Source organism: Mandrillus leucophaeus, unplaced genomic scaffold (genome assembly GCF_000951045.1).
Source record: "Mandrillus leucophaeus isolate KB7577 unplaced genomic scaffold, Mleu.le_1.0 Scaffold44, whole genome shotgun sequence".
In the NCBI taxonomy this organism is placed as follows: domain Eukaryota; kingdom Metazoa; phylum Chordata; class Mammalia; order Primates; family Cercopithecidae; genus Mandrillus; species Mandrillus leucophaeus.
The window spans coordinates 4547034-4571584 of NW_012104698.1; the positions used below are offsets into that span (position 1 = coordinate 4547034).

Sequence of the window (24551 nt, forward strand, 5' to 3'; positions counted from 1 at the left end):
ACTTTGAGTTTTTTCTTTTCTTTTCTTTCTTTACAATGGTCCAGAGTTTCTCCAATGGGATAAAGTTCCAGTAACCCACAGTAGTAGCTGGCTCAATAATGCACCTTTTTTTGTGTGTGTGGCTATTTCTCTCTCTCTCTCTCTGTCTCCTTTCTTCGCTGGTATTTCTTGGTCCTATTTCCAAGTTAAACTCACAATCAAATTCTTGTCTCAGTGTCTGCTTCTGCGGAATCCAAACTCAAAAAGCCAAAAAGTTTTAGGCCCCTTGCAACCACAACGAGGGAAAATTAAACATTCAATGACCTAAAAACCCAAAAGGAAAAATCAAATCTGGAGAACATTACCTAATTCTCGTTTGAGCTCAAATCCACTGAGTCCCTCGGATAAACTAAGGCTCATTATACTCAACATTAACAGTAAGTTTCTTCTAGCCCTAACACCCCTTTACTTAACAATGGGATAAAAACATCTCTCTTAGAATCACGAAGTTATAGGACTGGGGATTAAAACATTTTCCAAATAGTTTTGCCATAAGGTAGGCACTGAAAATCCTCACTTCAAGCAAAGTCTCCCAGTTTTCTTATAATTGGTGTAATGATTCCATTTTCCACAAACTTTATATTCCAGGTAAGGTTTGAGATGATCTCTTTCGGTATGCTTATTAAATAAATAAGACAGCCAGGGGCCATGCCGTGCTGCTAGTCCTACACGGGGAGTCTTGGGAAGCCAAACAAATGGAACATTCCTTTATCCACTCCTGTTCTGTGCCTGCTCCTCATCTCTATCAGTGTGATCATACTTAATAGTTATTATCTCTAAGAAAAGGCACATGTTTGAAATTGATCTGCCACTATTGGATTGAATAATCATTTTCTTATAAAGAAATATGGCATCTTCCTGTATTCACTGTAATGCAATTGCAAAGGCAAAAAAAGTGAGGGAAAGATGAGAAGAAATGGTGTTCTCCATTTCAATAATTTTATTTAAAAGAGTTGCATTGCTATCTGATTTATGAATTGCCAGATGTAAAAATTCTAAAATTCTTAATGAAAATGCGTCTCCTCTACTCTTTCTAGCTTGGAATTTCTTCAGATAAATCATCAAAGATACCTAAAATGTGTCATTTTCAAGCTCCACACACATTTCTCTCTCTCTCACTCTCCCCTCTCTTTCCCCACACCCACCTTCCCTCCTTCATCTCTTTAAAAACCAAATTTCCTATGGTATTTTCTATACCAACAAATAGAACCAGCATGCATCTAATCTCTCATGTTAGAAATATGATCATCCATCTTCCTCAACTGAAAATGTAATCTATCCTTAGACTTTTGTCCTCTCTAAACCCAACGGTGCATCACACCCACACACTTTTCTGTGCATCCAACACAACCACCCTTGCTTGCCAGGGCTACCATCACCTTTTATGTGAATGATTGCAAATAACTCTTTAACTGGCTGCAAAGCAGAGAAGACAATGAAGGAAGGCCAGATTTAATTTCTTTCCAGTTTCCCTGGAACCAGAGCCTATCACTCAAGCTGCAATTTAAAATCTTTAAATGGTCTCCTAATGATCTTAGGATAAAGGTTCTCATACTTAAAATGGCCTTCAAATCCAAGTATGGCTAATTTCTGTCTAATCTAACTCTCCAGACTCTTGCTGCAGCACTTTCCCTGGCACCCTCTGCTCCAGCTGCAGTGAAATTATTTCCATTCCCATACACGGCTATACACCATCCTTCCACAGGGCTTCTTTTGTTTTATTATTGACTATATTTAAGGTGTACACGATGATGTTTTGATAAAAGAAACCACTGCCTTGGAAAGATGTCTGCACTTTCATGTTCATTCCAGGATTCTTCAGAATAGCAAAGAAATGGACATTACCCAAGTATCTACTGACAGATGAATGGCTAAAGAAGTTGTGGCGTGTATTTATACAATGAAACATCATTCAGCCTTTAAAAAGGAGATCCTGTCATTTGCAACAACGTGGATGAACCTAGAGATATTATGTTAAGCGAAATAAGTCAGATCAAAGGGAAAAAAAGTCCTGCCTGATCTTACTTATATGTGGAATCTTAAAATAACAATAATAATAATAATAAGTATGTAGACACAGGGCTTTTGAACATTCTTTTTAGCTGCACTATTCATCCTCCCTCCCATGGCTTCACCCTTTTCCAACTCATGGTATTCACTTTTTCATATCTCAGTTCAAGAGTCCCCATATCAGAAAGGCCTTATCAAATCATGTCTCTGTCATATTACTTGAATAAATGCTCAGAAGAAAGTGTTCAATGAGAGTACAATAAAGTTGCCAAATAATGATTGTCTCCCTGATTCTTTCATGTTGGCTGTCTAGAATGTATGCTGTTGAAATTTCCAAGGGAGAGCATGGCTTTAGCAGGGAAGAGTGGAGTCTTACTGATGTCCTCCCAGTTGCAGGAAGAAGGAGTGTACGTTTTGCAGCAAGCTTACTGCATACTTGTTTTCCCTACCTTGGGCACTAGATATTTGATTTCCTTCATAAAACAATGGGGCTAATAACAGAGCAATATCTGAGCTTCACTTTCATCATCCTCTCAAGCTTTCATAAAGAGACATAGTGTGCAAAAGAGAAAGGAGTGCACAGCTTGCAGTCAGACATACTGGTTCTAATTCTTTCTTACTACATGCTTGATGTTTGGAAATGTTATCAACTGCTTTGTAATCTGTAAAATGGGAATAAGTTTAGTACCAAAATCATGCCATACTTGGCACATAATAAGCCACTCAATAGTTGCTGTCAGGTTTTAAAATATGACTAAAAATTATAATATAAATTCCAATGGAAACATCATACCAAGATTCTCATCCAGTGCAGGAAATTAACTTACTCTGTGCAAATTTTGGAGGATTGTCATTAACATCAGTAAGAGTCACTGTAAGTGTCGTGGTCCCAGACAGGCCACCAGAGTGTCCACCCATATCTTTGGCTTGGATAACAACCAGGTACTCCTCCTTGGCTTCTCTGTCCATGTTGGGAAGGGCAGTTTTTATAATAGCTGAGGGGGAAAATGGAAGAATGGCTTTCAGTCAGAGAGCTAAATAAAAAACGAAAGTATTAATCTCACACACGCACATACAGAAACACACAAGCATACACCAAGTCCCTACTCAGATAATTTTCTGTGTTCTTCTGACATTTGATTTGTGTGTGCCTGTTATATCAATGAGAAAGATTGTGGTCATAGACATTTACAGATAATTTGCAAAAATGTGTTTTATAATGTATAAAAAGAACTTGCAAAAATATATATTAGAAAATAAACTGAATGACATCCCTTGTCTACCAAACTATAAAGTACATCAGAACACAGTCTTGTCCACCCCAGAAAACCCTGGAAGTGAAAGAATCCTCCAATTTATCACAGATCCCAATTCCCCTAAAAGAGGAGTAAACACACAAATAGCTTGAAGGCTATGAGGTCAAAGATAAATTATTCTGAAGTTCACAAATACATTAGAGAGATGAAATAAATAAATGCATCATTAGAATCAACTCAGATGAATAAAATAACAATCAGAATTAAAATAGTCAAGTGTCTTAAGTTCTAATCTACTGTTCAACTATATTTATATTTTAATTGTTTAGATACATCTTCTCTTTGTAAAAGTGTAGCAAATAGTTTAGAAAAATAGGAAGATACAGGAAAAGGTGAATACAATATAAAATTACATAAAATACAATAAAATAATCACTGCTCAAATCTTAATATTTTTTCTTCTGATACATATTCAGGGTTTCATGTGGGCTTGTCTGTTTGTTTCACTGGTAATTTAATACCCTTGTTAAAGATCAAAAATTTGCTTAGATCCTCCTGAAGTTATTTTGAAAATCAAAAATCCTTATTTAGCTCTCTCTCTCTACCTCCACATAGTTTTTTCATAGATAATGCTGACATTTTGAGGTGCAAAATTACAAGGCCATGATATGTACACACACAGAAATGTGTGTATAAACATTTAACCACAGACATGATCTTAATATAGGCAGCATTCTGAGACTTTCTTTTTTCACAGGAGATGTTTTTTAAAAACTTCCTCATCACTGGGTAGAAGTTCACCTCATTACTTCCTACAGTTGCATAATTTTTCATTGTACAATATACTATACATGGTTAAGGCATTCTCATATTGATAAATGTTGTAGGTATTTCATATTTTCCCATGTCACACAACTGACAGATATATTCGTATGATAATATTGTATTTTTTAATTTCCTGCATTTTTACTTAACTCTATGTCATAAGATGCCCCTTACCCATATTGCTAAATGTCCATAATAAAACTTGTTTTGACTAGTCCAGAATACTTCTATTGAATTGATGTGTGTTACATTTCTGGTCAAGGTAAAAGGAAGACGTCCAGATTAAAGATAATTTAACCCCTTCACTTCGAACCCAGGGGCACCATACATGTTCAATTCAAATTAAAGCTGAGCCATTGCCTTGGCCACTTTCGAAGTTGTAATTCTTTTTTTTTAAATTCATATGGTTTTTTAAAATCATCTGTCTGTAAAAGCATTGCAAGGAGTTCAAGTCCCTGAATCATTTGAGTAGCAAATGAGTCCCAAGAGTGATCACAGAAATACAATGCACCTACACAGGGAGCAGGCTCTGGGGAGAACTGCGAGTTCTTATACACTTTATTAGACTCTGACACAATTTAATAATAGGGCTTCCCATTCAGGGAGCACTGAATTAGATAACCTTGCTTATTTGCAAACATTTGTAATACTATGATGATATTTTTCAATGCAATGCTTTGTTTCAGGATTTGATCACATCATAATGTAACTCATAGATCATACCTATATAGTTAAAAATAAAAACAGAAAGAAAAGTAGAAAAATGTCAACCATTCAGATTTAGATCACTGTGAGGCATTTTTGAGAAGAAAACAAACAGATAAGCAAAACACAGCAACAAAGATAACAAACCTCATTATATTAGCATGTTGAGATACCAAGATAGCTACTCTGCTATGAATATACATTTTTATAACCTAGAATATTTTCATTAGGGCTCAGATTTTCAGTAAAGAAGATAAGAACATTGTTTTCCTCCCGTGACATTTACATGAATGCTTGTACCACCACATTCTAAGGTCATCACTGATTATGTCACCCATTGGACTTTGGAATTTGACATGGAGCTTCTAACAATCAGAGCAAAATAATGCCATTCTCCAAGGAAGGCAGCAATATTTTTCAAGAAAGTTGATGAGGTGCGGTCTATGCATGAGACTTTTCAGGTTACCTGCGTGAAAGAACTCCTACAACTTCTCCAAGTCAAAAAAAGATTGGTATGTATTATTCTCATCATTTCTTTTATATGTTGTGAAAGTGAAAATGTAAAATAAAACAAAACTGTGATGTCTCTCAGGCATTTGGAATTAAAATAGTTTTTTTACTCACTTGGAAATAACACCTTTGGGTTAGTGTCGACGAGTTAGATCAGAATATGAGTGAAGCATCGCAGTGGAGAATCTTGTTTATCAAATAGGACAAGAAATGCTGCATGGGAATTCATCAATTGCAAAAGTCTTTTTACCCTCCTGCATTGAGGTAAGCAGCTTCATGCTACCTAAGATGCATATACAGTTGACTCTTGAACAACATGGGGGGTTAGGGGCACTGACTCCACATGCAGTTGAAAATCCGTATGTCACTTTTGACTCCCCCAAAACTGAACTGCTAATAAGCTACTATTGACCACAAACCTTTCTGATAACACAGTCAATTAACATATAAATAGAATATTGAAGAGGCTTGTGAACCGGAACAACTCCGTCTTGAATAGGGGCTAGGTAAAATAAAGCTGAGACCTTCTGAGCTGCATTCCCAGACAGTTAAGGCATTCTAATTTACCGGATGAGATAGGAAGCCAGAACAAGATACAGATCATAAAGACCTTGCTGATAAAACAGGTTGAAGTAAAGAAACTGGCCCAAACCCACCAAAACCAAGATAGCGACAAGATGACCTCTGGTCGTCCTTACTGCTACACTCCCACCAGCACCATGACAGTTTACAAATGCCACATCAATTTCAGGAAGTTACTCTATATGGTCTAAAAAGAGGGGAAGCATGAATAATCCAACCATTGCTCAGCATATCATCAAGAAATAAACATAAACACGGGCAACTAACAACCCCAGGACTGCTCTGTCTATGGAATAGCCATTCTTTTATTCCTTTACTTTCTTAATAAACTTGCTTTCACTATTCTACAGACTTGCCCTTACTTCTTTCTTGCACGACATCCAAGAACCCTCTTTCCGGTAATGATAGTATCTACACACATTTTATGCATTCATGATATTCATTTTTCTTAATGTTTTTAACATTCTAGGCTACCTAGTTCATCTGTCAATTTTTCCAAATTGTTGAAAATCTCAGAAAAATTTACAAAATATTTATTGAAAAAAATGTACATGTAAGTAGAACCTCACAGTTTAAACCTGTGTTGTTCAAGGGTCAACCAAATATTTTCAAGTTTGATTCCTCTTATCAATGTTCCCCTCCTAATTGAAATCAAGCAGGTTTGCATTTTTTATCTTAGTCTTAAGCTTACCAACTTTGTGACCATGAATAAATTATTAAACTCATCAAAACTCCATATCCTCTCAAACAGAGATAATAACCAGCTTCTCATTGTGGATATTCCAAGATGATGTGAGATAATTCAGGCCAAGTTCTTGGTACACAGTAGTTACCCAAACATACTGTTTCCCTTCCCCAGGCAGACTTTTTCATGTTTATGTGGATGATGGTAAGAGTACAGAATATTCTACAATTGCTCCTACAAGTCCACTGCCCAGCCCTATCTACCCAGTGTTGGCATGGAAGGGTAGCCTTAATAGATTGCCTCAATTAATTCCCTTAATTGAATTGGTGGCTTTTTGTTAGACTCCACCAACACACATTAACCTGGGAGGTTGTGCAAATGACTCCCCCAAAGACTCCTACAAAGTCTTTATTCCTGTATTTGGCCACTCAGGTTATTATTTAGAGATATCGTTAAAGTAAAATTCTATCTAGTGTCCAATAACTGCCACCTTCCTTTGCTCCTTAAGATCTAGGAGTCTTGATGGTACTTCTATTGCTAGCATCCGGTGCTGCATTCTTCCATGAAGGTCTCTCTTAACCAGGCCATACCTTTGTCAACAGTCCCTTTGTTAAATTCTCCTCAATTGCCTCTTTCCTGACAAGATCCTAAAATATGTGGCTACAAAACTGGGACTCTGTCCAAGTACCAAACATTTTGCCCACATGTTACTCTTACACAGACATCTATAGTTCAAAAGTACTTCAATGTAATAATGTACTAAGGTCCAGGTCCACTCCTTAAGAAGGCAGGGCAGATTGTTTTCTTACCTGTAAAATGAGAGCAATACCTATTCATTTAAGTGAGTTGCTCAAGATGGCCCTACTGGGAGGCTGCACCTCTGAGAGTCTTTGCATCTCCTCTTTTCTTCTACAACATTGGGAGTAGGTTTTCTGATTTCTAAGGCGAGTAGGGAGTCTCTCCAAGGTTTCTTTAGAACATGCAGCACAGTTAATTGGCTTCAGTTCAAACTGAATAATGAACAGCTCTTGCTTTCCTGAGTCCACTGCCTCTAGTCTCAACCCCACGACTAGCAGAAACTCATTAAAAAATCCAAGACAGAATTTTTGGAACCCTTTTTATGCTATTTTGTAGCTGTAAAGGCAGAATAGGGGAAACCACAATTGCCCTGGATCCTCTTATTTTTCTCTTTGTGTTGGGCTTATCTACACATATTACTTAACTTTACTATTCCTATTCACAATGTATTTCACTTCCATAGATACTTCAAGATATTGACAAGCTTCTAAAATAGAAGATGAAAATAGCCTTACTATTCCCTTCTACTTCTTTTCTCCTGCTTTGGCTAACATATCTCCCAAGCACTAGCAGCTTCACGCTGTTTCTTTTAAGGAAAGAAATGTGTTTGACGAGAAACTCTGTGTCCAATAAAACAAATTCATGAGTAAACAAAATTATGGACAACAGATAACTCCTCTATTTTAATAATCATTGTTTGGTATGAAACACCACCTAATACAGAGCACAAAATATAGTAATTAGGCAAGACTGTTTTCAAATTTGAGAAGGATTTAAATTCCCAGATTTGAGAAGTTAAAAAATTTGAACTGTGAATGCTAAAAAATGACTTAAATCTTCAATAAAACGGCATTTCTTAACCATTTTCAACTTTTATTCTAAAAAGCCAGAGAGAAGATTCTGACTCACTATTTGCCAAAATAAACTCATTTAAAGCAAATTTTGATGGTGCTACTTTATTAATGTCCCATTGCCCAAGACATAAACTGTGTCTGTCTTTTTTCATAAATGGTCAAGCAGGAGTAGTGTCCATGTCCCTAGCATGCTTATGGTCACACATTGTCAACACTCAGCAACATGTTCAGAAGCTCGCATAAGTTTAAGCTTCCATTACACTAATGTGGTGACAAGTTAGGGGTTTCAAGTTTGGGAGAAGCCATACAATAAAATGCTTTCTTTTGAAGCAATTAGTAAAATTCTTGATGTGGATATTTGATAAATAACCTCACAATAACTTAGAAAACAACTTAGGTCATTTTTTCCAGCATAGAAATTCAAGGATAAGACTGTTGAGTTGATAAAATTATCTGATCACATCTTTTATTTTTGACTTTTATAAATTTCCAACAGCAATGGTTCTAGGATTTAGATTTAGACCCTTTCATAATCAGCTAGCCTTGGACTAACAAGAGAACATCCCTCGGACAAACTTTTTTCCTTGAAAATGGGGGGTTATAACATTTTGTAATTTTGAAAAGGAAAAATCACACTTGGTGTTCAGGGGTACCCAGCCCTCCTGGAGTCTCAGTAGCTTAAGCTGCATAGCATTTCCAGATGAGGGAATGCAAACGATTATACATTAGAAGTTTCCCTGGAATTTCATTTTGAAAATTCAAGCAAATAAGAGAATTCAACTAATGAGAACCCTCCATTCTCCAGGAAGTTAATTCAATGGAAATTTGAACCTGGCACTGGGGAGTAGAAGAAGATTAGGGGGTGAATTCTAGTAGAAGAATTACGAGGAAAAGGAGGATCATCTTGTTTGAAACCAACATTCATTACCTTGCTGTGAACAGACTGATATGTTTGATTCTCCTGTATTTAAGACATGATTTTATCTTTATGTTATTCAATCAAATCGAGATTTTCCTGGTTCAGGAGTTTAAGAATTTAAATCCTAGACTGGCCTAAGTTCCTCTCAGTGCTCAACAGCTGTTTCTTATGTCTCATCATCCAGGGAGTACTTCTGATTAGAATCCAGCTTCAGTCATCTCAAAAACATTAAACTTGTGTGTGTGTTCTTTTTTCTTCCCATTGTCTTTGGCGTTATCATTTGAGAAGCATTTTGTATCCGTCACGAAGATTTCTTTTTATAATTTCTGTGATATCACCAGATTGAGAGGCTTCACAAGAAAGGCAAGGGGATGCTGATTGACTCTTTTGTCATTTTGAAGGCTGATTACTGTAATTCACTCTTCACGGGTCTCCCAGATTGTGCTGTTCAAAGATTGCAGTTGATATAAAATGCTGTGCTAGACTCCTCTTTTGAATAAGACTTGTTGAACGCATTATCCTAGTTATGAAACCACTAGCTTTGTTATCCCCAAAAACCCTTTCCAATTCAATATGCAATTATCATTTTATTATCTGTGAAAAGGGGTCTTTTACTTATGAGGTTAAGTGATGAAAGGTTATAAGAGACAATTCTTTTATAAGTGGGGGGGTCATGTACTGCACCCACACTTTCTGCTAGCTATGTGATTTATACTACATGCTACCAGTTATGAAGAATAAAGTATATATAACCAGACATACTTCCACACACGCCCACCTTACCACTGAATAACAGAATCACAACAATGTCAAACTTGCACAGATATACCGCAAAGGAAAAAATGCAACACTTAGATACACACATTAGAAAATAATTCGGACTCCATAAGGCTCAAAGAAAACAGCATTTCCCTTTCTTTGCGACTAATAATTTATGATTTAGATAGATAAGGGAGATATTATAGAGGAAGACAGATAGATAGATAGATAGATAGATAGATAGATAGATAGAGAAATAGAGAGATAGACAGATAAATAGACGTATAGATAGATTGGCCTGAATTTGGAGAAACTGTATCGCCTCTTACACACTTCTCGTGCTTTTTTAAAATATAACAGCCCATTTGGAAATATAACTTATCAAGCGAATCAGCAATCGAAAGCTCGTTTACACATTTTGACCAGTACTTTTTAAACTAAGAACTTATTCTAAGAAAATCATAAATTTTATTTTCTCCTGGTTACTCATATTTTTAGTTTTAGATGTTCACTTTTCTGTACAATATTTTTTAAAAGAAAAGCAATTTAAATAATAACAAGAAAAATATTAAGGTAGTGGTTAAGGTTATAGAGATCAAAGGCATACAATATTAAGCAGACATTAAAAACTGTTATAAAGAGCCTATTAAAAATGATTACATTATAATAATTTTTAATATTATTTTAAATTATATATGTCATGATTAGCCTGCATTATATTGTGCATATAAAACCTTGGAAATAAATACACCCAAAGATAGCTTGATATGTTTTAGTGCAGGCACTGAAAGTGTCCCTCCCATATTTCTCAGCTGTTTATATCAAAAAGCACAGATCTGTGCTTAGAGAATGGGCTCTGGAGTTAACTAGAAGAGAAATTATTTTTGTAGAACTATTGCCAGCCATGTGATCTTGGGCAGGTCGCTGAAATTCCCAGAGGCTCACTGATCTCATACACAAAATGTTATTAATTGAATTGGAATCAAGAATTTAGACTCAGTATTATTGTTTGGTATTATTACATGATAAGTAAAAAGGCAAATGTTTTATTTTCCACATTTTACATATAATATTATATATACACACAGTATATATATTTTATAAACATACACATATACATATGCACACTTATAGCTGTAAATATATACATATAAATGTAGATAAATTGTATTTCTTTGTATAAATATATACATTCATATATGATATATAGATTCATACATATGTAAATACATGCATGTTTTCTACTTAGGTTTTATAAATGTATACAAGCATACATATATACATATGTCAAATGAAATTTAGGTATTAATTCAGTGGTTATGATAATCAGCAAATATTTATGCTATTTTTAAAATTAGAAACATAGTTTATATTCAGAAAACCTACTACAAGGTGTGAACAGCTCTCACCAGTTTCAAAAAGGTAATGCTTCCACAGTGATTTCCAGGTAACTAAGTGATTTTTCTCTTATTCAAATCTTTACTTGACTTGTCCCCAAACATCTTTTACTGTAGCATTCTACACAGCATATGCCTTTGATTTTCCAAACACTTCCCTTTCTTTGAATTTGCCATATACTTGGTTCCTCCACAATTTTGTGTGGATAATACAGTCTAGAACACCCTTACTCTTTCCTGGACCTCCTAAAATTCCATGCATCCTTTCAGTCCCAGCTCTGATGTTTCAGCTGCCAAGAAGTCTTTCCAAGTAGGACTAATTGCTCTCTTCCTTTTGATTGTATGCACCTTTGCTAGAAACTTCCTCATAGCATTTGTTTTTATGTTTCTTTCCATTTCACCACCTCCTCTATTTCAACCTATCCTGCTAGCAAATTAATGGGTACGAAAGCCATGTCATAATTATCCTTGTATGCCCAGAACCTAATGTAATCCCTGGCACATAATAGGTTATTCAACAAATGTAAGAGCGATGAAAATACTACAAGAGAAAAAGAGAGGATAGAGGAGAATGAAGGTGGAAGAAGAAAGAGAGAGATTCCAAGTCTTTGCTATTGTGAATAGGGCCGCAATAAACATACGTGTGCATGTGTCTTTATAGCAGCATGATTTATAATCCTTTGGGTATATACCCAGTAATGGGATGGCTGGGTCATATGGTACATCTAGTTCTAGATCCTTGAGGAATCGCCATACTGTTTTCCATAATGGTTGAACTAGTTTACAATCCCATCAACAGTGTAAAAGTATTGCGGCACTATTCACAATAGCAAAGACTTGGAATCAACCCAAATGTCCATCAGTGACAGACTGGATTAAGAAAATGCGGCACATATACACCATGGAATACTATGCAGCCATAAAAAAGGATGAGTTTGTGTCCTTTGTAGGGACATGGATGCAGCTGGAAACCATCATTCTTAGCAAACTATCACAAGAACAGAAAACCAAACACCGCATGTTCTCACTCATAGGTGGGAACTGAACAATGAGATCACTTGGACTCGGGAAGGGGAACATCACACACCGGGGCCTATCATGGGGAGGGGGGAGGGGGGAGGGATTGCATTGGGAGTTATACCTGATGTAAATGACAAGTTGATGGGTGCTGATGAGTTGATGGGTGCAGCACAGCAACATGGCACAAGTATACATATGTAACAAACCTGCACATTATGCACATGTACCCTAGAACTTAAAGTATAATAATAAAAAATAATTAAAAAAAAAAAGAAAGAGAGAGAAAAAAATGGTAATTGAAGTTTGCTAGTTCAGGGCCTCAGCCTTGAAGCATGCAACCACTTGAAAAATATTAGTAATTGCCATGTCTCCAGGGACTGGAGACTTCCAGATATTGTCACACAATCACAGAGCCACTAAGTGTGTGTGTCTGGTGGGAGGGTTGGGGGTGTGTGTGGCAGTATTTGACTTCAAGTCTTACTGCTTTAAGACTCAAGGGCTACTTCATTCCATCACAGCCTGAGTCATATCTTCAGGTTATATTGGTTTGTCAGAAGAAGGACATAGCACCACAATTAATGCTAGTGAGGTGTGTGTGTTGTATAAACTGAAGAACACAGGGTTCTCATTGTTTCTGTAGATATTTTATTCATTCCATAATTGACATTTGAAGTATTAATTAAATGTCTCAATATAAATTCGTAGGGCAGTGTTTTAATATTTCATATACTCTCAGGAATACTCAAAAAAGGGTGGTGCTGATGAGCTATGTATCCTAGAAATATTTCATGAATATAATTACTTGGGAATGAATTCATGAAAAAACAATTTCTTTGATATACATGCTTTATCAATGAATGATGTTCTGGTGTTATTTGCTATTTTTGAAGTTTCATAGTTATTTATTTCTCTTGGCACATATATAGTTATGACATGCAAATTCTCCTATAAGAGTTGATAGGAAAACAATTCATTTTCCACAGGTGAAAATGTATTATCACATGAAGGTTAGGAATTCAGAATATGACCTGGCAATGAGAAAGGTCTTGGACAAGGTCCCACAGCCTGCAGCTGTGGGGTCCAAATCTTGGTCTTTAGAATCTTAATTATAAAATATTTTTTAATTTGCCTAGAAACTTCATGTCTGATAAAAAGAACGTAGAAAATAACATACTCTCCTTTGCCAAAAAATATCTCTGCAGAATGCTTAGTAAGATATTTGTCCAACAATCGCCTTCTATGCTATCCCAGCATCTTAATATGAGTCTGTTTAACAGTCATGGCTCTGTCATATAGGTTTTATATATTAACATCTATATTCCCTGCCCTATTTATGCTTGGAAATTGTTGCTATAGAACAGCAGGCTTGAAAGCTTTAAATCAGACCGCTGAGGATCATTCCACTATCTGAATGTGTAAAAATTACTTCCTTACATGTGAATTTCCTGTTTTATAATGTAGCATATTCTTAGACTAAAAAAACTACAACTTCTTAATTATCCCCCTGTGTAGATCACAGTCATCTCTATATCCATATCCATATGGAATAACATATGAAATCCCTGCAAGTGAATTAACTATTATATCCCATCTCTATATTTTTACTCCCAACATGCATAGTGACTTCGTATAGACTGTTACTTCTGTAGCTCCCGGATTCCCTGTTAAATAATTCTCCATAGGCCACCATTTCCAGTACCAACATATGGCTAGCCAATGACTGATGCTACCTAAATTGCCAATTTAGAGTTACATTGAAATACTTCCAATTATTCCTATTCAGAATTAAGGTGAAGTTTCTTTTTTCCTAAATGAAAACATTTCCAGAGACTCTTCAATCAAGTGGAATTATTTCTGTGAAGAACATGATGGCACTATTCTTTCCTTAAGTCATAATTCCAATAACTAATTATACATATAATAAGTATGGGTGGTTTAAAAAAGCAAAGTGAAAGTCACCACAAAATTGGATGCTTTCTCCTAGCAATTCAGAACTTAAGCATAAGAGAAGAGCAGAGTTGTAGAGAGAATGGGGCACTGGTCCTGGAGTTACCTACTAAGAAATGGAGCCAGAATTCAGACCTGAATCTAAATACAATTTGGTGACAATTTTCAATTCTTAGAACCTCAGTCTCCTCATCCATAAAACAGATATAGAAATACCCACCTGAGACTTACAAAATAGCACCTGACATCATTTGCAGAGTGTAATAGGTACTCAAAACAAATTTTAATTGAATTAATGTTATCTCCAAATGTTAATGTGGTCCTAATGCCTGTCATGCTTCAAAGGCCTAGATATCAATCAGACATAGTATGTCTGATTGATCATAGTATATATGACTGGTATACTATGTGTATCAGACATAGTATATCTGATTGAACAATCCGACATGATCAATCATGGCATGTCATACTGATCACGGCCCACCACTACGCACAAGTAATACAAGTAGTGTTTTAGGAGCCCAGGTTTGATATGACACAATGGGTTGGATTTATTGCTTTTTCACTTACAGTTGCTGTAAACAGCCTGGGAAATTTTCTTAACCTCTCTGAGTCCCTGATTTTTCTTCTGCTATATGAAGACAGTGCTTACTCAAAAATATTTTTAAAAGATAATTATTAAAGATAAACACATTACAAACTATTTACTCAATAATAATATAAAATAATAATTAGCTGATCAATACTAGGATGACAACAACAATAACTACTACTACTACAACCCCTAAGACTACATTATTGGTGTAATTGCATAACTCTGACTACACAAAGCTGTACAGACAGGGACAATAATTGCTTCCATTGCTTTAAAACAGGGCAGAAAAGCACAACTATTTCAATGAGAGATCTTTGACCAGGGAGGGAGTGTCTTCATTTAATTACGGTAGCAGTCACAGTGACCATCGAACATAGACTGATGACTTGTCTAAGTTCCCCTCAAAGTAGGACTCAGAAGCTAGACTGAGAGAGATATATATATACTTTCCAGGGCTTTCTACCACTGTCATGCTTCTCCTGGTTTTTCTTTGTCAGCCAAAGAGGCTTATAAAACACTGAGATACACAAAAGTGAAAGGTGTTCAAGTACTGAGCGGAGTTACATGCTAGAGGCACTTAAAATTCTGACGACTTGATTCTTTCACAGTAATTCAAAGGACACAGATCTCACAACTAACCCCGGATAATCTTCTCACCACTCCTTTTGTTCCTTTCAAGCCAATACCCTCCTTGACCCTTTTGTTGCATTCCACAAGTTCTGTTTTTGAAATCCTCCTACATTCTTCTTTGGGGGTGCAGGCTCTCTTTCTTCACAGTGCAGTGACTTGCCTCTTTCCTCACATTTATCTCTGAAAATAGAATTTCCCTCCTCCTCCTCCTCCCCTTATGCCTCTTCTCAGACAATGCTGCTGCAGGATTCCTGCTTCATCAGATCACTGTCTGTGCAAGACATAGCATCAGCTGTTGGCTCAACATTGCACCTCGTTTTCCCTTTTGCTTATAATCACCGGTTCTCATTTTGCATTTTTTCTCTATGTTTTTATACTTTCCAAAAGAATGTATTTGTACTCATGTAGTCAACACTTTTCAGCTCCCATTCCTACACCTAAGAGGGTGGGTGGCACATAAAATCTTGGGTTCTATTTTATACGGATTAAGGAAAAGAAGCGGGATGGACACACTTAGCCACTGAGAAGGAATGAGTCCATCATTCTGTAAGTGTTTATCAAGCACCTACTGCATATCAAACACTGTTTCAGATACTAAGGATACAGTGAAAAAGACAGAGAAGAAAGCTGGCTTCATAATCTCTATATTCTAAGTGTGGAGGCAGGGGACTGTATTGCAAGTCGCATAGGTGTATGAAACACAGCAAACGGTCACCACAATGTATTGGCTTTCTGGTTCCAGCCTTTCCCTTGATAAAACAGAGAGAGTGATATGTGCAGACAAAATAAGACAAATATGTGTAATCTGCAGGAGCCATTCATTACTAGTGGTCCTTATGCACATAGACCACATTTTAACTACACTTAGCTCAGGCTGTTTGGGAAACTTGCAATCTAGGTGTGATTATGTCCCAAGATAAAGAGGCAAGCAGAGGGGAATAGATCTCTATGTCCCTCCAGGACAGAGATAATTAGATCTGTATAAACAAGAGGCTGAGTCTGACCTTCCTTGCAGGGAAGCCGGAGGCAAAAAACACTTAGAACAGAAAGTGAGGTTGATGCTCCAGTTAATAGAGAGTTACTAAACAGAGGGTTAGTAAGAGCAGGTTGTTACAGGTCTATTGTACCCTTAGTGACAGTTGTCAAAATACATCACAGCAGTGTTTCTCCAAATACATTAAGTGGCTTGTGCTTTTTATTCTTTATATTAAAATTAACTCTATAACAAATAGGTAATCTTATTTATCCTTCTCTAGATTTTTAAAGATTATATGACTCTCCCTTGCCTTACACTTCCTGATTCTTATCAGTCTCTTCTCACTCTCCATTGCCTCTTTGCAGTGTGTGCCCTATCTTTGAATGTTTTTGTTCCAATGAATCTAAGGGAAGATACACATTATAGGAAAACATATTTGGCATGTGAATGCATGAATAAGTGGATATTGAAGTTTCACCTTTCCTAACTGTCTGCTTCCTTGAATTCAACTCAATAAACACTCACTGATTACCTCCTATTTGTCAAGCTTTAGGCTTGGTGGGTAGAGGGGGGTCTCCGTAAGATCCTCTGCAGCAAAGATACCCACTGTTGATAAAAGACTGGTTCCCTCAAACTCTTCGTTGTTCATGGTAATTACAGAACCTGAGGTTTATCTGTTTATGTTTTCTGGTTTTGTGCTTCTTACAACACAAAGAATGCAAGTCCCTGATTGATTTCTGAGAAACTTGCAGCCATTACTAGCACATGACATTTTATGCTGTGTAATGCTGAACAAAATACCATCTCTATAAGTAACCTATATACATGCATATAAGTTCAACAAATAAAAGAAAAAATCACTGTGTGCAGACAAAACAATTGTGGGCTAGAACAAAAGCATAAATGTGTCTTCAAATCTGACATTTATGTTTTGGGTAACTTTGAATAAGTCACTAATCCTTTCTCATCATGAAGTCCCTGACTTGTTAAATGAAAAACACTAATTTTTTGTCACTAAAATGATCAAGGGATTAAATCAGGAAATGCATGTAAGGTTGTCTGAAATATATACTTTTCCTGCTTCTTGAAAGTACAGCATAATAAGTGACTTACTCCAAGTCACAGTGCTAGTAAATGATATTGGAATCTAGAATATTCTAACTTTAATTAAAATAGCTCTCCCCTTAAGCAATAGTGTAATTATTTGTACATCCTCACTGAAAAAATACATTTCCTGAGATCCCATAGAACACATCAAAATATATTGTGTCATAGACAGGCAGATTTTACTGATGATTATCAAGATCTTTAGCTTTTTTTTTTTTTCATTTCTCTTTTGCTGGGAATCGTTGCCATGTGATGGCTCCAAAGGGTTCCAAAGATAAGAGGATGTTGTTGATTCTTTCTGAACCTATCAATCAGCCATTCTTCCTATAGCTGTTTGTCTTATTATTTCATGTTCCCAACATGTGAACGTAGTTTTATTGTATTTGTTTTATATATTTAGAGGAAAATATAAAATAAGCCTGAAGATCTTTATGTATGCAAATGCTCTGATATGATGAAGGAATTCTAGGTTTCCATTTTGACTGTGAGTGGACTTAGTATCCAAAGAAATCTTAGGTGAGTAAATCAGCCAGATGATAAATGAATTAAACTTTCTTTCATAATGTTTTTTCATACTTGTGCTACCTCTGTTAAATACTCCAAACTTAACTCTGATTTCTTAGCACCCCATGGTAGGGAAAGAGAAGTGAAGTCACGTTGTCACCTTCCACCCTCCTTAGTTCCCCAACTTTGCATAAGGCTAGATAATGTGATTCCAATTAATGGCCATGGAGAGAGCACTTTTAATGAGATAGGCACTAAGGGTTGGAGATACAAAGACAGATGAGGTATAGTTCTCTAGATCTGAAATAGCTCACAGTTCAAATGATAAGGCAAGTGTAAGCAACTGCTGCTAAAAGGCAAATTTCTCCCCTCCCAGTTTGGACCTTACTATTGTGTCTTGCTTCACTCTGTTACAACAATCATCACCCCAAATTTGTTTTCTAGATGTGCTTTTGTTCTTAATTTTTGCATCTACCTTGCCTGCCCTTCTTTGTCAAAATTTGCCATGGCTTTGAGCATTCTCTTTCCTATAAAGGTATTCCTGCTCCATCTTCCCACACTAAAATATATGACTAATGCCTTGTTTACTCCCCTGAGCACTTTGATAAATACCGTAAAACTAGATAAAAGTGATTTTCATCTTTCCGCATTGCAAAAGATCAGTCCTAAACTTAGAATCCCAACAGCCATTATATCCCAGGCACACATCATAGACAGTGTGACTATCAGCAAGTCACTTTGTCTCCCTGATCCTGTCCTCCTTGGTAAAAACAGCATTGTAACACCTCTCCTCAAACATCAAATTATTAATGAGCCAACCCTGACCAACATTTACAAAATAATAACCAATCTCTGTTGGCACTCCTATTCTTCCCGACCCAACCATTGAAGTCTTTGTCCATGTGTATTCTAGTGGGAGTAGACAGACAATAAACTAATTGATTTTTTTTTTGTTGTTTATTGATGCTTACCCAGCCCTTAGAACAATACCTGGCACATAATAGTCTCTTAGTATTTCTAAATATTTTTCAATGGCTCAATGCATGAATACTTTTTTTCCTTTATGAGCTTGTAATAAATTGCTACGGCTAAAAGGAACAAGATCATGTCCTTGACAGGGACATGGATGGAGCTGGAAGACATCATCCTCAGCAAACTGACTCAGGAACAGAAAACCAAACATTGCATGTTCTCACTGATAAGTAGGAGCTGTACAATGAGAACACATAGACACAGGGAGGGAAACAAAACACATTGGGGTCTGTCAGGGATTGGAGGGAGGGAGAGCATCAGGATAAATAGCTAATGCACATGGAGCTTAATACCTAGGTGATGGGTTGATAGATGCAGCAAACCACCATGGCACACATTTACCCATGCAACAAACCTGCATGTCTTGCACATGTATCCCAGAACTTAAAATAACATTATTTTAAAAATAAAGAAAAAATAAAAGAAATAAATTTAAATAAAATAAAATAAAATATGTAGTCCATCAGTTACAGGGGGAAAAACTGTTATGGCTGAATAGTACTCCACTGTGTATATCTACTACACTTTCTTTGTCCATTCGTCTATTAATGGACACTTGGGTTGTTTCCAAATTTTAGCTATTGTAAACAGTGCTCCAACAAACATAGGAGTGCTAATATTCCTTCGATATACTTATTTCCTTTCTTTTGGGAATATACCCAGCAGTAGGATAGCTGGATCAGATGGTAGCTCAATTTTTAGTTGTTTGAGAAACCTCCAAACTGTTCTCCACAGGGGTTGTACTAATTTACATTTCCACCAGTAGCGTACTATTCAGCCATAAAAAAGAATGAGATCCTGTCATTGGCAACAACATAGATGTAACTGGAGATCATTATGTTAAGTGAAATAAGCCAGGCACAGAAAGACAAACATCACATGTTCTCACTTATTTGTGGAATCTACAAATCAAAACAATTGAACTCATGAACAGAAATGGTTACCAGAGGCTGGGAAAGGTAGTGAGGGGCTGGGGAGGGAATGGGGATTGTTAATGTCTAAAAAATAAGTTGAAAAAATAAGTAAGACTTACTATTTGATAGTACAATAGAGTGACTATAATCAATAATAATAACTTAATTGTACATTTTAAAATAAAGAGTGTAAGTGGATTGTTTGTAACTCAAAGGATAAATGCTTGAGGGGATGGATACCCCATTCTCCATGATGTGCTTATTTTACTTACATGCCTGTATCAAAACGCCTCATATATCCAATAAATATACTCACCTACTATATGTACCCATGAAATTTTAAATAATAAGAAGAAAATAAAAATTTAAAAAGAAGGTGCCCCATCAAAAAATAAATTTTTACTTTATTTTTATTTTTTATTTATTTATTTATTTTTATTTATTTATTTATTTTTTTTTTTTTGGAGATGGAGTCTTGCTCTGTCGCCCAGGCTGGAGTGCAGTGGCATGATCTCGGCTCACTGCAAGAGACGCCTCCCAGGTTCACACCATTCTCCTGCCTCAGACATTTTTTTTTTTTTTTTTTTTGTATTTTTAGTAGAGACAGGGTTTCACCATGTTAGCCAGGATGGTCTTGATCTCCTGACCTCATCATCTGCCCGCCTCAACCTCCCAAAGTGCTGGGATTACAGCCATAAGCCACCACATCCAGCCAGAAATTTTTTATGGTTTTAATGTTTGCTCCCTCTTCAACTCATGTTGAAATTTAGATGCCATTGTAACGGTATTAAGAATTAGGACATTTAGGAGGTGATTAGACCATGAGGTCTCTGCTCCCAGGAAAGAATAAATGCCATTATCACAGGAATTGGTTGTTTATAAAAAGATGAGTTTGGCCCTGTTTTGTCTCTCCCTCTTGCCCTCCCTTCACCCCTTTGCCAACTGATGTCTTATGCAGCAACAAGGCCCTCACCAGATGCTGCCACCTAGATCTTGGACTTCCCAACCTCTAGAACTGTGAGCAAATAAACTTTTGTTTATTACAAATTATCCAGTCTGTGGTATTCTGTTATAGAAGCACACAATAGACGAAGACAGAAGTTCTATATGAAAACAAACATATACAAATAGTGACTCCCTTCAGACCTCTTCTGAAGATGCATAGAGGATTAGAGCTGACTTTTCCTGCCTCTTCACCTCTAAGATAGAAAACTCTGGCTACAGAATACTTAAGAGCCAGAGCAGTACTGCCCTACTTAACAGGGAGCTAGGTGGTGTCATTAATTTATGACTATGAAACATTCTGAATACCTTAGGATCAAATTACTGTTGTGCTTATTCTCGCTCTTACATAAATATTTGCACATGTGAAAATTCAGCACCTTGACATTTACTGAAATGATTGCATGGAAAAATGAGGCAACTTGACTCAGAGACAGGTGTTGGCAGTCAGCACAGTGGAAAACAGCCCTTTGTCAAAGTAACAACCATACGTGGTGTAGCAGATGTTCAGAAACCAGGACCTACTGGAGGTGGATGGGCTAAAGGGTGGCTCTAAAATGACACTTTCTTTCAGCTGCTGTGGGTCTGAACCCACAGCCTGGACCCTCTGGTCCTGTACTTTATACTCTAGGGCTGCTCCACCAAGATAATAAGGCTGGTATTTGTTTTGTGTATTAAATGTAAACAAGACTCAATTTTCCACCCTAAATCGTTTTCAAGTCAATATCTTATGTTACCAACAATTTTCAGTTACAATGTGACTCAGAATTGAGAGATGCGGGATTCAAGACAGTAATATTTGGCTAATGCCCTTCAGTGAAATTTCTCACTTTGGCAGGAAAGGAACTCAAGTAGCTGAGTGGAAATCATCTATGGGGTGCTTTGAATATCTCAACTTGAACCCTATAAGATGCTATGGAAAGGAGCTGTGATCATGCATCCTTAGAGATAAAGAAATGGAATCTCGGGGATATGGAATATCTTGGTCAAGGTCATGCAACTAGGAAATGTTAGGGAGAGCAGCGAAACCTAACTCTGACTCCAAAGTTCACACTCAGAACTTTACATACCAAATTGTCTCCCCTGAAATTCCAAACCACATTGCTTCAGACTTGAATCCTCTCTCTCTCAGAAACAGTGACGACCACTCAGAGGCTCAGCTTTGTTTATTTTGTTTTGTTTTGTTTTGTTTTTTAAAGTTTATATGTAAAACACAGTGTTTGTTTGGCTTATTCCCTTCAGCCAATTTTTCAGTTACTTTAGGTGACAGTCCTCAATAACCATTTTCCAGGGCATAGGAGTCACATTACTTTAGAGTTCAAGTAAAATGTAAATAAGGCAATTCCCATTTTGAAATGCACTTTCTCCAAGTCTGTTTTCCAATGTTATAGAAAATGATGTGATCTCAGAATAGATTTCATTATGATGATTCTAGTATTTGATTATTGCAATTTAGTATAACTCATGGATAGAAAATGAAACTTGATGGATCAGGGTGGGTTCCTTTCTTCTAACTATTACAGGATAACTAAGGAAAGTTACATATAGTGAGAAAAAACACACAACCTGTAGCACATCAATAATCAGTTTATCGATATCAGATCAATAACAATCTTGTACAGTTATGCCATAAGGGAAAGACTTTAAAAGTATGACTTCGTAAAGTTGGCAAAACCTTGTTGTTAAGAATGCCACTTTGATATCAAGTCAGATTTAAACTCAAATGAATTGACTAAAGGCATACAGAGAGCAACGTTAATTGTATAAGAACTGTATGGGGTCACTTCTTTCCTTGACCCCATTTGGCAAAGGAAAAAGTAAAGTCTAGCAAGTTTCATTCCCAGCTACTTCAATTACCAAATGTTTTTACCAGCTCTACTGTCCCCTGACACATAGTAAGTCTTTTCTATTATTACAATTGGTATCTAGGATTGCTAATCTATACTCTGCTGAGAGTGAAAGCAAGAAAATAAAATCTGCTGTTTGTTTCACTTTGTAAACACAGTTATTTATTATTATTTTCATTTACAGCTCATGAATGCATTTGTTCATAAACAGCACAATTAGACAATCTCAATTTCTGTCTTTAAAGATCCTCAGGTGTCAGAGTGCAAAGGTGGCTTCTAAGATAGATAATACCACAGCAACAATATTAAAGTTAATGGAATGGAAGGAAAGTTCCAATAGTGCTCTGTCACACACAATAAAACTTTACCGCACACGAAAACTACCTTTAAAGAAACTCTACAGATACGTTAAAGAAAAAAAAAAAGAAAAAATCTATCTAATTATAGCTATGCTTGCATTCACCAACCAGTTCAACCCTGTTAACCTTCTGAACACTATAATCTCTAATTTACTAAATTCCAAATTTCTGATCCTCATGGTGATATAAAACTGCCTAGCTCATAATAAAACAATTACACAAGATTCTGAATGGCAAATTACACATAATCACAAATTGTAAAATGACTCTAGGACAGTCCTTAAATCACTTTTCTAGCTTCTCCTTTGTGTTATTTACATAGCCATATGCACCTTACTTTCTGCCCATGAGAGCTCAAAAACTGTGTCTTTTTCACTTATTTGAAACATAGTACCAGACCCATAGGAGTTTCAAAAATTGACTTATTCTGCAAATATCTATTTTAAAAGAATGTGTATAAAATCTATTTATTTTCGTATTATAACCATGCAATTTTCTAACTGTAAGGGGAAAAAATGTAAGCCTACAGATCAGTACTTAAATTCAAAATTACTTTTAAATTAGAGTTTTACTCCAAGTGGAAAGTCTCACAGCTTTTTAAGGAAAGAAGGACTGATTCCCTTGAGACTGAATATTCCTTGTAAGTGACTCCAATTTGAACTCCTGTACCCAACATTCTTGAATCATCTATATCCAGATGAATTGAAACTAATGATACTGTTAATTCAAGAATGTTGTTAATTTTCCACTTTCTTTTCATAAAATCAAAATAAAATCATTGAAATAATAATAAATTAATGATCTCATTGCCTTATATGTTTCCTTTATGGTACTTTGGACAATAAGCAAGAAAATATCCAGTTGGTATAATTTTGGCATAACTTTTTATGATGGCATCTCTCCAGTTCTTTAAGCTCCATCAAGTCAAATGTATTTCTACCCCACACGTCTTGTCCCTGAGAGTGAAGATGATTAATAAGTATGTATTTGCTTAATTGAAAATAATTCACTTAATTGAAAAAAAAATAATCTAAATGAGAGCATCAAGGTGTTTAGAGTACCTGTCTTCTTTTCCTTTGTCTGGATTCCTCTACATTTGCAGATAGGAAGCCTAATTCAGCAGAGGTGGAAATGCGACAGATGTGGTCAGAAAACCCAGCTCTGAAGTTTACTACCTGGGTACTTCTCAGAAATTAATTTGCCCAGAGGTTTTATTTCCCTACATGCAAAGTAAGGACCATAACACCCACTTCACATAGTTACTAAGAAAATTATTGAA

At 36.1% G+C, this 24551-nt stretch overlaps 1 protein-coding gene across 1 annotated transcript in view; it reads right to left on the reverse strand.

The window, feature by feature from the left end:
- Positions 1-24551, reverse strand: part of CDH8 (cadherin 8, type 2) — a 393813-nt gene that overhangs the window by 178674 nt on the left and 190588 nt on the right. The window contains exon 5 of the mRNA XM_011994007.1: positions 2877-3044. Coding sequence (XP_011849397.1) covers positions 2877-3044 — 168 coding nt within the window. The remainder of the gene's footprint in view (positions 1-2876; positions 3045-24551) is intronic.